This window comes from Gracilinanus agilis, chromosome 3, assembly GCF_016433145.1.
Source record: "Gracilinanus agilis isolate LMUSP501 chromosome 3, AgileGrace, whole genome shotgun sequence".
NCBI classification, from domain to species: Eukaryota; Metazoa; Chordata; class Mammalia; order Didelphimorphia; family Didelphidae; genus Gracilinanus; species Gracilinanus agilis.
Window position 1 is genome coordinate 526,720,173 of NC_058132.1, and position 16,576 is coordinate 526,736,748.

Consider the following 16,576-nt stretch of genomic DNA (forward strand, 5'->3'; position numbering starts at 1 on the left):
GTGAGGTAGGAATGGATTCTAGACATGGTGAACCATTTATGGAAAGGAAAAGAATCAGGAGATGGAATAACATATGTTGGAGAAATATCTAGCGGGCCACTTTAATTGAACTGGAGAGTTTATGAAACTGTGTAATATGGAATAAAATTGGAAAATTAAGTAGGAGCTAGATTATGGAGGGCTTCAAGTGCCAGGATGAAGATTTTATATTTTATATTAGAGGCACAAGAAAGTCATTGAAAATGTTTGAGTAGGACCATGGCACAGTCATATCTCTGTTCCAGGAATACTGATGTGTGATAGCAGTCACCTCTATCAGTTCTTTTAGTAGCCTGGGATGTAGTTCTATGGAATCTGGTCAATTGAATTCATCAAGTGCATTAGGTGCTTTTATTACTTCTCCACTTATCCTTGATGGTCATTTTGGTCCTGTCCTTTCTAGTCCAAAGATTATTTTCTTTGGCAGAGAGAAGAGTAGGAAAATTATATTTGAGCAGCTCTTTCTTCTCCAAATCATTGGTCATCATCATTTCACATACCAAGAGCCTCAGTCCAATTTTTCCCTCGGTTTCCCTCTTTCTGCCAATATAGTTTTTTTAAAAAAATAATTTATTCGCTTACTTTCCAGTCTCAGCTAAGTTTGAGATTCATGTTGCTCTTTGTATTCTTATGGGACTATGTCATGAATTTGTAAGCACCCTCCGTCTTTTCAGTAATGGAACATCTAACAATTTATACCAATCAGGTAAATTTTCATTGAGGACTTTAGATCTTTCTTCACGTTAAATAACTCAGTATTTCTGAATGACATAAGATACTAACATTTACTACATTTAGACTATAAATTCTCAATAATAATAAAAGTATAGGAGGCCTCTAGTTGGCATAGGTAAAGGCTAGGAGTTGAGAGGACCTGGGTTCAAATCCAGCCTCAGGCATGTCTTAGGTGTGACCTTGAGCAAGTCATTTAATCCCAATTACCTAGCCCATACAACTCTTCTTCCTTATTATTGATATATAACATTAATTCTAAGCCAGAAACAAGGGTTAAGAATTATAACAAAAGTACAGAAAATGTATGTTTCTCATGACTACATGCTAAATACACAGAAATAAAAGTACTACTGCATTCCAATGTGTCATTTCCTTTGGAGAATTCAAGATGTGTATGGGATTTTTAGTATCATATTAGGTTCTTAAAAGATTCATAGTGTAGCAAATGGGGTTGGAGGGGAAGAGTCTCTGAAGCTATGTGAATTCACAATTTTTATATACACAAGTATAAAAAGTAAGTTTCATTGAATTAAGATGGCACTTGGGAATTCTGTGTTAAGGCAATGAAAAAAATTTAAAGCACTTATTCTGCAAATGAATAAAATTCATAGAAATCTTTCTTGAACAGCAGAAAAAAAATTTAGGAGTATTTTCAGCAAAAAAGGATGAAATCCAAGTGGAATGGGGATAACATTCTTCTCCTTTCCCCACCCTACCACTAGAAGCTTTCTTCCCCTTCCAAAAAAAAATGCTTCAGTATTTATTCATGGAGTTACTAGTTAGATAAGCAAGTCATGTTTTCAAACATCACATTATGTAGGAGGAGTAATAAATCATTTGAGCTGAGGGAATGCCAAAACAGAGAGAGGGGAATACACTTTGTGCTAAAACATTCCTTGTTTCTATTTAGAATACATGTGATTGGCACATAAAAGGTAGAATAAACATTCTTCTGAAACACAAAATGTTACCAAATCTCAAATCGTAAGCAACACAGTAAGTCCCTGAGGTGACTGTGTTTGTTTTCATGATTACTCTAAACGAAAAGAGAACGCATCTAGTACCCACTGAATATATCAGGGCCAAATAAGTCTTGACTGATTGACAGAAAGTAAAAGACAATTTAAGTGAACAGCTGTATCAGCAATGGCCCAAAGACAAAAGATTTAAGAAAGAAAGTTATGCTCTTTCTAATATTGCATCTTATTGAATAAAAACAGTTTTCCCCAATCATTGACGACGTTCCTCTTTAGAATCAAGACAAATTTCTTAACTGGGCAGGTAACTTAGATGTGGCAGTGCCCAACAAAAACAGAGTACACCACTTTATATAAAGGTAATTAAAAATGATAAGACATGACAACTTTGATCACCTTCTTTTGGCAAAGCTTAAATGCTTCCCGTTTGATTTTCATAAAGTGACTTTCTTGAAACAGAAGGGATCCATTCCACAAATACCTGTGATTTAAAGTTGTCTCGTATTTAAAGTAGCTCTGATATTCTATCAGCAGGTTTGAATGGGAAAGACTGCAATCTCATTTCTAATATTTCGAGATAAAGAGGAGTTAAAATGTCTAGCTTTAGAAATCACTGAGTTTCAATCTGTCATTCTAAGTGTACTCTTTTACTTTAGGCGGTATAAAATGAGAGGATGAATCTATGGTAGTCTTTGCTTTAATAGTGGTTAGGATAAGTAACTAATATTAATACTAAAACAAGGATTCAGTCAAATAATACAAGCTATTTGTCATTTTTCAACACTTTTCAGACAACTGTAAGACATAGTCGTCAGATATCAAACAGAATATAGATTTAATAATTGTTTTTAATTTTACTCTACCCCACCCCATTAAACAGGTGATTGTGATGACCACAGTGAACATGTCTATGTGTTTACTACACACACATACATACACACTTATCCCTGTGGGGACAGGTTGACTTCAGGAGGAAGAACATGATATTTTACATGTCTAACTCCTGGGTCATTCATTATCTAATGCTAAAGAAAAAAGAATAAGACTTACATTGCACAATGTGCGAGATCAATAGTGCAGCACTGGTTTCATTACATGTTAACCTGCCCTGAGCCAGGTCCTGCTTCACCTGCAGAGCAAACAGGTACCTGCAAACAGATGGGAGCATATGAATCAACCAAACCCAGGAAAAGAGACACTAAGATTAGACTCTCCCTTGGCAACAAGTCCCCCGCACAGTTAGAAACCAAGGAAAAAACTGTGAAAAAAATCCTTGGGCTTAAAGGCCAAAATGAAAACAAAGAATAATTTAGACTTGATATTCATTATAATTGCATTCTTCAAATGAGTAATGACAACATAAATACCTTTCTTGCCTACAAATAAAAACAATATCTTATGTTTATATCACTTTATGTGACCTTAGGAAAGCCATTTAATCTCCTTAGATCTGTTTTCTTATCTATCAAATGAGGACCTGGATTGGATGGCCTCTGATGTCCCTTCTAAGTACTGGAGCCATGATACATAATTGTAGAAGTGTTTTCACATAGCTTTATCTCATTCAATTCAGATAATCCTATACAAATATTTTTTTACAGATCAGGAAACAGAGATTCCATAAAGTTAGATACTTTGTACAATTCACATAATTGATGAATAATAATTAGGTCCAGTACTACTCCATGTTTTCTTGAGAAAAAGAAAATTGGTGAGCATATATAATAAAATTTTTAAATGAAACATAGTTGCTTATATTTTGGAGATTCTACTCTGAACCAGTATATTCACCTCCTCTAGGATTATTTCCCATATAGTTTGGCAAGGAATAAAGGGAGAGACGGAGAGGGGGGGAGAAAAGAAGGAAGGAAGGAATGAAGAAAGGGAGGGGAGGAGGGAGGGAGGGTACGGAGGAGGGAAGAAGAAAGAAAGGAGAGAGAGGGAAAGTGTCAGTCAGTAAACGGCAGAGCTGGGACATGAATCCATGTTCTTAGCCTCTAAATCCAGTGCTTTCCCACAATTTATTAAGGATTTACTATGTATAAAGCTCTATGTTAAGTACTGGGGGTATGAGGAGAAAAATCAGACCATCCCTACTGTCAAAGAACTCACATTCTAATGGAGAAACAGCATATATGGAAGTTTTAATTGCAAGTCAGATGGAAAGGTTCTGTCTTAACAGTCTAGGGGCAAATGGTAATATCTCTTCTCAACTGCAATTTCCACTGATAAAGTCTTATTGACTTCTGATGTTGAGCTACTTGACAGTTCCAATGGCTTAGGTGGCAAGAATTTTCTTTTCTGGATCTTCAGTAGCTAAAGCTGTTGTGCCTGCAGGAACAATTGCCCGGCTACAACTTCTTAGGGCTTTCTTCTCAAGATGAAGTGATTATTCCCAAGGCTCTTGAGTTCAGGATCCTAGACTACCTCCAGTGAGATCTGAGAGAAGATGGTGGTCAAGACTGTAGTAGCGGTTTGACTCTCCTGTTTCTCCTTCAGAGTCTCCTACTGCTTCAGCTAGACTGGCTTGCCTGCCCTGTGACTGGCAGTTGTTTGGAAGTTCCTAGGAATGGATGAACTTCTCTCCATAGGAGATGCTTCCTCAGATGATGGCAGTGATGGCCATGTTGTCACTCCCGGGGCTCTTGTCTGCCATTGTGCCCATTTAGCCATCATTCATTGGCTAGTCAATAGATGATGCCTATAGTGATGAGGAATGTGGGCCTTCTTTCCATGATTTGTCCCCTCAAAAATGGGCAGACATTTAAGATTTCAGATAAAAACTTGACCTAATGTCTTCTAATATCCATTACTAAAGGTATCCCAAAGCCTTTAAATATCAAATTTATGGTTCATGGGTAGCTCTCAAAATGTTCCCTAAAAACAACATTTTACACAGATTGTGTATACACATAGTCTCTGCCAAGGGTTCTATCTACTAAGAAAAGAAAGAAGCAAAAGAAGAAATAGGATATAAAGTAAATTCAGTAGTACATATAGTTCTATCTCTATAGTTTAGAGATATAAGGAGAAGGAAGAGGTATACAATATGGTATGATACTCTCATTTTAGATAATATCATTTATTTTTTTAAATCACCAGTTTGATATGTTGAAATTCACATTTACCTCATCAGTTTTTTTTGTTTATTTTTCAAATAAAAAGCAGAGGATCTTATTGTACTAAAGATCTTATATTTAAAATACTATAGAGCTTTCCATTTCAAAAATATCCCCCTCATGTTTTTTACAAATAAGTAATCAGGAAAAAAATCCACAGGGAGAATCACAGGCTTGGCTGATCTTTGGAAGTAGTCATTATGTAGGCTGTAAATGCTATTTAGTTTTGAAAACATGCCTTTTTAAAGGGCCAGGTGCCTTTTTGAAGACTAAAAGGAAGAGATTTCCATTCTTTCTCCATCCTCCTCCCCAACCCAACTTTCTAGCAACTCTGATTTTTGGTTTGTTTGTGACATTATAAGATTTTTTGTTCAAAGTAAAAAGGAAATCACTATTCTCTGTCTTTGGAGCTCTAGGGTAAGCAATATGTGTGACATTTCACAACATTACAAACACGGAAATATGTAGTATATGATAATATTTTTACAACCTATGTACAAGTCTGCCTTCTTGGGAAGAGAGGAGGGGTAGGAGGAAGAAAAAAATCCTTTATTAGTTTCTTGCTGAATAGAGGGTTTTGAAAAATAAGTAGGGTTCACAATAATCATAACAAAAAAAAAAAAGAAAGAAAGAAAAGAACATTGATGAATCATTTAAAAATACAATAAGAGGGGGCAGCTGGGTAGCTCAGTGGAGTGAGAGTCAGGCCTAGAGACAGGAGGTCCTAGGTTCAAACCCGGCCTCAGCCACTTCCCAGTTGTGTGACCCTGGGCAAGTCACTTGACCCCCATTGCCCACCCTTACCAATCTTCCACCTATGAGACAATACACCGAAGTACAAGGGTTTAAAAAAAAATACAATAAGAGAGCAAAAGGTAGAATGGAAGCCAGACAAGCAAAGCAATGTTGAAACTATCATGTAAAATGTATATGTTTTAAAAGCTGTACATAACGGAAATTCACAATTTCATGAGGCCCCTTTTCTGTTCTTTAAATGCGCAAATGTTCATGTTTGCTAATGCTTAGCAAGTGCATAATAATGAAAGAGAAATTTTTTTAAAGTACTATTGCATCCTCCACATACATACATCAAAATTCCACAGTTCCCTTTGCTATAAGATTTTAAGTCTAAGATGGTATTAATGTCTGGATGTCTGTAGGGTTTGAATATAAATATTCATCGTAATGAAACCCATCATTATAAAGGCTCCTCAAGGAGACCATTAATATTTCCCATGTAACTTGAAGGCATTTCTGGCACTAAAGAAGTAACAAAAACTTTAGTGCTTTAGGCTGAAGATTTTCTTTTCCTTGTTCACCTATTGGTGGTCTGCCTCTCCTCTCCAATTATTTTACATTTAGTTTGCATATATTCTCTATTTACCTATCTGTGAGCATTTTTTGTATCACTGCCTTCCACACCCATAGGTTCCTTGAGGGCAAAAACTATTTCCCAGTTATCTGCCTAGAGCTTGAGACACAGGTATTTAATAGGAACTAAGTGCTAGATGTTGTTTTTTATTCTTTTGTACTATATCACATACAGAAATTACCCTGAAAACACAATGATAAAATCATTCCACAAGAATTAAATCTTAAAAGGCAGTTTATAGTTGGTGATAATAGCTCAGAATTGTTTTCTCTTCTGAATTTGAGTAGGAAATGGGGAATCTAACAGTTGTTGTAACACTGATGTTGATGCTCTTTCTTTTTAAATATCCACTTTAATTAGCTTCACTTGGGAGTCCTTATCTAATTTCTGTCCCCTTTTATGTGTTTCACAGAAGAAATTCCTAACTTCTATGCTAGTCGGAAGAAACAACAGCAAACACTTGATGCTTCAATCTGTCAGCAAGCTGCAGCAGCTACTTCAAATAGTATCCACCCAATTCACAAGGAAATTCACAGCCAGCTGGAAAGGGTATCAGTGACTGTTTTAGGGAAAATATGCTCCGTGGGACAGAGAGAAAAGATACTTTGCACATAGAAATATGCCAAGGCTGGTCAACACAGAAGAAATGACTCAGGGTTCCATAATAGGGAAAAAGTGATCTTTTAAAAATAATAAAAACCAACAAGTTTTATATTTGCATTTTTCCTGTTTTCCCTTGTAAATGCATAGGAACAACAGGTTTCCAAGCATATGGAATGTGCTATTTAACAAATATGAAGGAATTTACTTCTTGTTCTTCAGAAAAGTGCAACCCACTCAATCTTATGTGGGTATAAATGGGAAGTGAGAAGCAACTCTTGGATGACCAGAGGATTCATGGCAGAATTAAGAGTTCATATTCAGCTCCACTCTAATGCCTCCTTAGTTGTCTTAAATGGCCCACACATGGGACCTCTTAAAGCATCATGAAATGCTAGTAATCAGAAAGTGGGTTATGCCTTGATTGCTTTATAGTCTGATTTTACTTATGTGGGAATCTGGCAGTGTAGCAGCTCTGAAATTCGAGCATTTCAAGACCTTAGAACTTGGGAGATTGAGCAGATGTTATTTACCTTCCAACACCAGTTGGTTGCTGTCATCAGATTTTAAAAGATCAGAAATTTCAGATCAGTTTTATTTCACACTGTTCTAGAAGAATGTTCTCATGGGAAATTTTTTTTAATGACCATATTGGGAGTCATAAGAAAGCTAATTTAATACTTGAGCTGAGAATGTAGAACTGCAGGTGTTTATCTGTTCTGATAGAGAAGCTGGCACAGCACTCATGCAGGTTTGGTTTGAGGACAGTAAAGTGTACAAGATTGTATAAATCAAGAAACTCAACAGGAGAAAAAAATGAAACCATTCCCAGTGAACTAGTTTCTACCCCACCCCCTTTCCTCAAAAATGCTCAAAAGCAACTATTAAAAACCAAACAAACAAAAAACCAGAATGGATGCAATGTAATTTTTTTTCCCAAACCTCATAAACTGAAACATGGGAGAGAGTGATAAATAAAGGAGGATCATTGAACTGGTAAACCAAATCCACATTCTCACTCATTCATGACATTACTTACCATCTATTCTGTATATGTCATCTACAGAAGGAGTTGTGTACATGTAACCTCCTTCATTACAATGTAAGCCCTTTGAACATATGAGCTGTTTTTGTCTTTGCATCCTTGGTGCTTAGCATAGTGCTGGCATGCAAAAGTGCTTCATAGATGCTTGCTGATTAACTCTTACAACGTGCCTATGGCAGCTGATTATTTGTCACAAATCACATATCACCACCAAAATCAGTGAGGTGTATAAGCTCTCAGCACAAGATTGATTGAAAACTTTCTTCTGAAATGATTCGAAGATTGTCCAAATGGAAGTTACCCCTCAAAATAATAATTTTTAAAAGCCTACCATTTATATAGCACATTAAAGTCTTTGCAAAGCTCTTAACACACATTATCTCACTGGATTATCATAAGAAGTCTACAAAGTAATGTGTTCAAGCAGTTGTTTTCTTCTGTGTTTTTCCTCCCACAGTTTTTCCTCTGAATGTGGCTAGTTTTCTTTCTCATGAGTCTCTCTGCCTTGCTCTGGATCATTGCATTGCTGCCAGTAGAGAAGTACATTATGTTCAATTGTATCACAGTATATCAGTCTCTGTGTACAATGTTCTTCTGGCTCTGCTCCTTTCACTCTGCATCAATTCCTGGAGGTCTTTCCAATTCACATGGAATTCCTCCAGTTTATTATTCCTTTTAGCACAATAGTATTCCATCACCAGCATACACCACAATTTGTTCAGCCATTCCCCAATCGAAGGACATTCTCTCATTTTCCAAATTTTTTGCCACCACAAAGAGTGAGGCTATAAATATTTTTGTACAAGTCTTTTTCCTTATTATCTCTTTGGAGTATAATCCAAGCAGTGCTATGGCTGGATCAAAAGGCAGGCAGTCTTTTAAAGCTCTTTGGGCATAGTTCCAAATTGCCATCAAGAATGGTTGGATCAGTTCACAACTCCACCAGCAATGCATTAATGTCCCAATTTTGTCACATCCCCTCCAACATTCATTACTCCCCCTTGTTGTCATTTTAGCCAATCTGCTAGGTGTGAGATGATACCTCAGAGTTGTTTTGATTTTCATTTCTCTAATTATTAGAGATTTAGAACACTTTCTCATGTGCTTATTGATAGTTTTGGTTTCTTTATCTGAAAATTGCCTATTCATGTCCCTTGCCCATTTATCGATTGAGGGAGAAAATATTGATATTTAAGACAACACCTAACCATCAGTAGAGAAGAGAGCACACACTCTATCAAGACATCAATAAATACTTTAGGGGGTTCCCATAAAAGGTAACACAGACTAGAGTAGCAGGATTAGAAGATACTGATGGATGGAAGGATATTTGGACTATTACTGATAATATACAGATAGATGAAAGGAAAGATTCCCTAAAATGCTGAAGCAGATTGGCACTTGTAAAATACCAGACTTGTCTTTTCATCAGTATAGGATGTCCCCTATTCTCTGCAACTTTATGGTTTCAAAGTTGCCTGAGGACAAATGAATTATCCAACATCACATAGCCTGTGTGTCTCAGGGATGAGACTTTGAATGTAAGTCTTCCTCACTCCAGGGGCTAGATCTCTTTCCACTACAATACTATGACTTTCATGAATACACATTAAAACAATATTCAGGGAGCAGCAAGGTGGTTCAGTGGACAGAGAGCTAAGCTTGGAGATGGGATGTCCTGTCTTTAGGCACACCATAGTTGTGTGACCTTGGGCAAGACACTTACCTCTAAATGTCTAGCCCTTGCTGCTCTTCTTAGAATTGATACTCAAGCAGAAGGTAAGAGTTTTTAAAAAAAAAACTATATTAAGATTACTCCAGGGCTTCAGAAATAAATTACAACAATTGTTTTTATGACAAAATGAAAGAATGTATAAGAAAGAAGCAAACATGCAAAACATCCCAGATTTTAAATACATTTAATCCACTTAAAATCATTTTCACAAAAAGCAGAACAGGTAAAAAGGGCAAATTTCTTATAGGTAAGTTGATGGATAAGTAGTTAAATATAAAAACAAATGGTCAAGTAAATACCATAAAAACTATACAAAGCCACCAACAAAATAGTACTATAAACACTAACCTTGTAAGTTCTTCTTGAAGTTGAGCATGGTCAGGTGGAAAGAATTTCACCACAAATTTAACAACAACATGTTTTGGCCCTAAAGGAAATGAAAAATAAGTTCTCTTTAGGTTTTCTGTGTGCAGCATTGATTTCCAAGTGAACAGAACTTCCAAAATGACCAAGAAATGAATTACTTATTATCAATTCTATATAAAACATTGTAGTTTTAAAAGAAAAGGCCAGAAAATAAAAACTAAAATGAACTCCTGGTTTTTTTAATTTTTTCTATAAAAAATTTAAAATTCAGTTCAGGGTATTAAGAAAGGTATGCTGATAAAATTAGGGCTTAGGGCACAGTTTAGAGTTTTGTTGTATAAGCCATATGAAGTTTCCTATTCGTTCCAGTGTTAGAACTGAGTTCACATATCAAAATACATATCAGTGAATAAAATCTTAACATGAATTCTCTTTAGGAAATAGAAGTAGAAAATACTAAGCCCTGCTTTCTTCTGACACAAAAGGCATTTTTGGTAACATTTTAAAAATATTTTCTGTGATTATATTTAGAATTTTAAACATAGATATAAGAAACAATAGTCACAGCATCTTCACAAAAATCCCCAAACAAGAGATTCTAAATACAAAAATAGAATACTGGGGCAGTGGAAAATAGAGTAGAGGGCATTTTCAGTTGGTTTATGAAAAATAAACACAGAATTTTCTCTTCTGTTTCAGTTGCTATATTGTATGTATAATACAATCAAAGAGTGAGTTATACTACCCTCAGTGATTTCCATGGAAGCTAAATCATCTTCAGTCTGTTTCCACAAATATTTAGGAAATATAAAAGCCAAATAGACACAGATGCTAACCACAAGATGACCCTTTTATTTCCTTTGGTCAAATCAAAGCTTCTGAAACAGAGGGAAAAAGCAAATATTCCTCTGAATGATTACTATAACACATCTAATTAGGGCAAACCATTTCTGAAAGGAATGCATATTGTAGAGATTTTGTTATACTGAATTTAATGTAGCAAACTTTAGATTTATTAAATGGGAACCTTTACAACACCAAAAGAGTGACCATTTTGGTTTCATGTGAAATTTGAAAAGTTTTATTGCAATTTAGGATGAGAATTAATGTGTCTTTTTTAAGTGCCCATGTAAAATAAGAGAATTGCTTTCACAGATACAAGTAACTGTTAATTAAATGAGTGAATGAGTGTATTTCATTTTCTAAATCCATCTTGAATTAAATTTTGCAAAATTAGAATTTGATTTATAGAGTGCAGAAGAGATATCATATTTAGGCTTTGTTGTGCATTCCCTCAATCCATATGACCTTCTGTACAATATCCCAGAAGGATTTATTACATATAAAGACAAGCCCATAAATAACTGTGTTCTTTACTCATCTAAAAGAATGAGAGTCATGTTGCCACTGAGTAACTAATCTGAATGCAATTGAGGGCTACAAGAGTGACCTGTGACTGATCATTTGAGACTTGTCATCAACCCTGAATGCAAAGAGAGAAAAAAGGCTGAGGAGAAGTAGAAAGCCTATTTTCATACTCATATTCCATCTCCCTCTCCCTCTCTCTCCTTTAAAAAGCAAATTTATCACTTTTCCATCTTTACCAACATAAAAGTAAAATCACATTACTATAGATCCCATTAAATTTGGATTTTGTGAATGTCAATTCAATCTCCCTTTCCCACTCACTTCAGTTCCTTCATATTCTCCTCTCCAACACAAAATTCAAATTCAGTGGAGAGTATGAAGATAGTTCTCCTCTCAGAGAGCTGTTTGCAATTAAAGAGTCACAGCATAGGCTTATACACTTGATATTAAGAAGACATAAATTTAACTCTTCACACCTTGATTTTATTGGCTTTTTAAAAGGGTGAGACAGAGGCAGCAAAAGGATATGAGAGTTAAAAAGTGTTTCATGAGAAATTGCCTTTCATTCTCCTCTTCCAAGATGCCAGTAATAAATGCCAACATATATAAAGCAGACAAAATTACTCTTTGGCTTAATAATATGTGCTAGTTACTAATCAAAGACATTTCTGGTTTGCAAAGTCAGATTCTGATTGCCATCTTGTTATATTTAAAATGATAAAATTTTCAAAGAGCATAGCATGCTAGATGATGAAAGACAACCAAAGACTTTAAATTAAAAAAAAAAAAAAAAAAAAAAAAAAGGTTCCTAAGACTCTACTTTTAACTATGGAAAAGGAAAGCTACTTCTAATTCTGTATTCACTAGCACTGTTAAATGGATAAATATACTTACTTCTGATCTGTTTCACAATAGGTTTTAAAAGATCCAGCCATACCTAAAAGAAAAGCAGTTTGAAACATTAGCTCCCTATGAATGATTATGAACATCTTAAGATTGCTCAGATCTGTTGCAATTCAAAATATTTTTCAATGTATTTTGGACCCTCTGCTACTTCTCCAGAACAAGATCTTTTGCATTGACCACTATTTCCATTGAATAGAATAAGCTAATCTCCTACTGCTAAGAATGATCCTAAATATTAAAACCTAGCCTAGACTTAAAAATAACTAACATAGAAGAATAGGAATTTTTCTCTTTTCATTTGTACTTCATCTTTGCCAACAATTCAGAAAACATCAGTACTGGTCTAGAGCTCTTTGAAGTGCCATCCCTTCCTGTTTCAGACCAAAAAAAAAAGTGTGACAACTTTCAAATGTGAAAGACAAGTTTCAAAAGAGAGAGAAACTCCTCAAATTTGATTCAATTTACTTCTAAAAAATTGATTTGTCACTTTTTCTTCTTTACTAATATAAAAATAAACCCCATTTATATTGACTCCACCAATTTGGACTTTGTGAATGCCAATTCAATTTTATAAACATCTATTCAGCATATTCTATTGGCAAAGCACTAGAGATACAAAGACAAAAATTAAACAATACCTACTCTCAGGGAATTTACATTTTCACTGGTGGCATAAATCATGTATAAGCAAATATAGAATGATCTAAGGAATATAATTCTATGGGTTATGGGGCAAGGTGGTATTCAGAGAGCTCAATATGGAGTCAGGTAGACCTGGAGTCAAATTCTCCTCTCCTTTTTTTCCTATGTGATCCTGAGAAAGTCACTTAATGTATCAATAGTCCAGATAACTCTATAAAAATATAAGCTGAAGAATAGCTTCCAATATGCATGGATAATGGCAGATTTTGACTGAGAGACCTCTTCACTGAAGAAATCACAAGTCTGCTTTAAAAACAACTTTCCAAAAATATGGTTTCTCCTGATATAACCTATGGTCTTCAATGGGATTTTGTTTGTTTTTGGTACAGGCATTTTTGGTGGCTTTATTGAAGCAAAATTCACTATGAACTGAAAGAATCATGAAAGAAGTCTGAATCTTGAAGGAAAATATAAGGATGCCGTAGGCATATATATCAGGAAGAAGGGCAGTCTAGGATAGGGAATATGTCCAATGAAAGGAGATGGAATATCAAATTCTGGGAGGTCAGCAATCCAGTTTGATGTGAATTAGGATGGCATCCTTCCATCTCACGGTGAAGAAATTCAGTTTACTCCCAAATTAAAAAGCATAAAAAGACTCTCTCTCTTTTATTTGTGTATATATGTATATATATATATATATATACACCAGATTTTCTTTGCTAGACTCTAACCAGTTCTGAGCGGGGTACTTTATTTTTTTTTAATTTTTTTTTAACTTTTAGTGTATTTTATTTTATTTTATTTTGTTTTTCATTTTTATTTTTATTTTGAATATTTTCCCATATTTACATGTTTCATGTTCTTTCCCTCTCCCCAAGCTCCCCAACCCCCCTTAGCCGACACACAATTCCACTGGATTTTACACGTATCATTGATTAAACCCTAATTCCATATTATTGATAGTTGGACTAGAGTTATCATTTAGTGTCTACATCCCCAACAATATCCCCATCAGCTCATGTGTTCAAGCAGTTGTTTTTCCTCTGTTTCTCCCCCCCACAGTTCTTCCTCTGAANTATATATATATATATATATATATATATATATATATATATATATATACACACACACACACATATAGATATATTTAAAAGAACTACCCTAAATTATGAAGTGTAAGATATTAGCACAATATTTTTATGTAAAAGGATTTTACTATAATTATAAATTTATTAAAACAAACTTGATATGGTCGCTATGCCAGGTAATATTTTGTTAGCAATTAATTTTTACTTTATATGCTTGGAAGTCATAAAGCTGACTTTTCTTTAAAATATCCTTCTAATTCACTGATTCTATAATCTTTTCTTTTACTAATTCATGCTAGCCTTCTTTCTTATTAGATCTAATTTAGTAATATTATATAATAAAATTATCCTTAGCACTTACTATATACTGCCCACCTTCCACCAATCTTCTGCCTCAAGAAAAAGAAGGAAAACTTCCTTACGATTAGCTACATTGATACTCATAGGCAATATAGTTTAAAAATGGAAATAAAATATTATTAATCTCTGATATTTTCTACTGGTTCTGAATCTATGGGAAAGAGAAGAAGCCTGGCACCTAAAGACCTGTGCTCTTGCTTCTTCTCTTACTCAGACTAGCTTAGTGACCCTAGGCAATTCATTTAACCTCTAAGAACCCCAGGCAAGTCCCTAAATCTCTAAGCTGCCCAAGAGTTGCCAAATTGCTCTAAGAGAGGTTGTTCATGGGAATCTCCCTACATAAATTAGATCACAGACATGTTCAGACCAAAAAGTGAAAAAACACATTTTGCAAGCAATTTAAGACAAAGCAACTATATCTTGGCAACATTTTTAGAATTGTTTTTAAACACTAACAACAACTCTATTCAGTCTGGCATTTTTGTGAAAACCACCAAACACAAACACTAATATGAGCCAACTGGGCATGTGGTTTTGAAAAATGCAGGTCTGGGCAACATAAAATGGAAAACTTAAAAAAATTAATCAACTCATTTTGCCCTCTCCAACAAATCAAATGTTGCTGAAGGGAATCAGTGTGGGTTTGTGACTCCAAGATCACAAGCCCTTGACTAGACTTAGGTGAAGTTGATAAACTTGACATTATAGTGAAGAATTTTCACATTTTTTTAAAAAAGAAAAAAGGTGGTAGCATTATTAAAAGCTCCCTGTTAATATTTCAGAATAAACATTTAAGAAATAGCATTGGTCTTGAAACAAAGTCACCATCATGGAATGAGAATCAAATTGTACTTGTAGGGAAGCCATAACAAGTGAGATTTGCTCAATTATGGTCATGGCAAAGGGGTAAAGTAAATAGAGACAATTTCATGAAAATAACATGTTGGAATAAATCAGCTTACCACTAGATATAATAAAATTGCAACCACAATAACAGTCCATTAGCATAATAATCGTTTAATAGATGTACTTGGCAATGGAAGTTGAGAGCATAGTGAATTTAACAAAACAACTGCTTGCCTATGCTAATACATAAAAATGTGATAAACCTATATCCATGTGAAATATTAAATTTATTTTGACCATAAAAATTTGATCATAAAAAGAAATGGAGATTCTAAATTAATCTCCTTTACTGCCATTGTAATCCCCAAAGTTCACAATGTAATCCCTTCCTCTTTTCCCACACAATATAAATCAGTAAGTCTTGCATTAGCACAAAATCATGTTTGTCTGTGTATTTACATAAAATTCCATGCCAAGATATGTTTTATTTTAAAAATTGTTTTTTACTGATATATTTTGACTTTTGTTAACATCACCATAGTTTCCCTATATATTCCTTCCAAGCCTTTTCCCAGAGAGTCATCCTTTGTCTTTTTTTATTTTTAAAACAAACTAAAAAAAGAACAAGAGGGAAAAAATTACATAACTAATCAATACATTGAAAAAGATTGAAAATACATGCAATATTCAATACTTGTGGATCTTCCACTTCTGCAAAAGGGCAGAACCAGAATTTCAAGACATTTTAAAGGAGGGGGAAAGCAAGGTTGAAAATAATTGTCTAATTCAGTGATGGGCAAACTACGGCCAGCAGGCCAGATGCAGCCCCCTGAAATGTTCTATCTGGCTTGTCGACATTATTCCTAATCTGACAAATACAATGAGTAGGATACAATACAATGAAACTTCAAAAGAGTTGCCTTAGAAACAGACTGACAGATGAGCATTTCCTTTCCTTTGGCCCCCTCTTTAAAAAGTTTTCCCCTTCACTGGTCTAAACAGAGCAAAAATTTTATCTATCACCTAGAATATAACAGGTCACAAAATATAAGAAGGAATGTTCTAAGATAATGTCAATATTGAATATTAAAGTCTAACATTTTAAACTTCAGGACTTTTAAAGCATTTTACATGCACACTCTATAAGATTACAAAACACACCGTATTTAATAATCAAATTAAAAAACTGTCATAAATGTATGTAGTATCAGAAAAATGCAAAATCCTAAAAAAATTAAACCCTGAGAAAACCATAAATGATAATTACAAGGGATCCTTATGTAAAATCAGCATTTTACGATTCATAGTAAATAGAGGAAAATCATAACCAAAAGAAAGTGCATGATGATGATGTGTTGTGTAGGAAATTCAATAG

At 34.5% G+C, this 16,576-nt stretch overlaps 1 protein-coding gene across 1 annotated transcript in view; it reads right to left on the reverse strand.

Moving 5' to 3' along the window:
• The window catches only part of FARP1 (FERM, ARH/RhoGEF and pleckstrin domain protein 1), a 324,700-nt gene that overhangs the window by 92,439 nt on the left and 215,685 nt on the right, over nt 1-16,576 (reverse strand). Inside the window, exons 4-6 of the mRNA XM_044670555.1 lie at nt 12,251-12,293; nt 9,971-10,049; nt 2,802-2,899 (exon numbers count right to left, since the gene is read on the reverse strand). Coding sequence (XP_044526490.1) covers nt 2,802-2,899; nt 9,971-10,049; nt 12,251-12,293 — 220 coding nt within the window. The remainder of the gene's footprint in view (nt 1-2,801; nt 2,900-9,970; nt 10,050-12,250; nt 12,294-16,576) is intronic.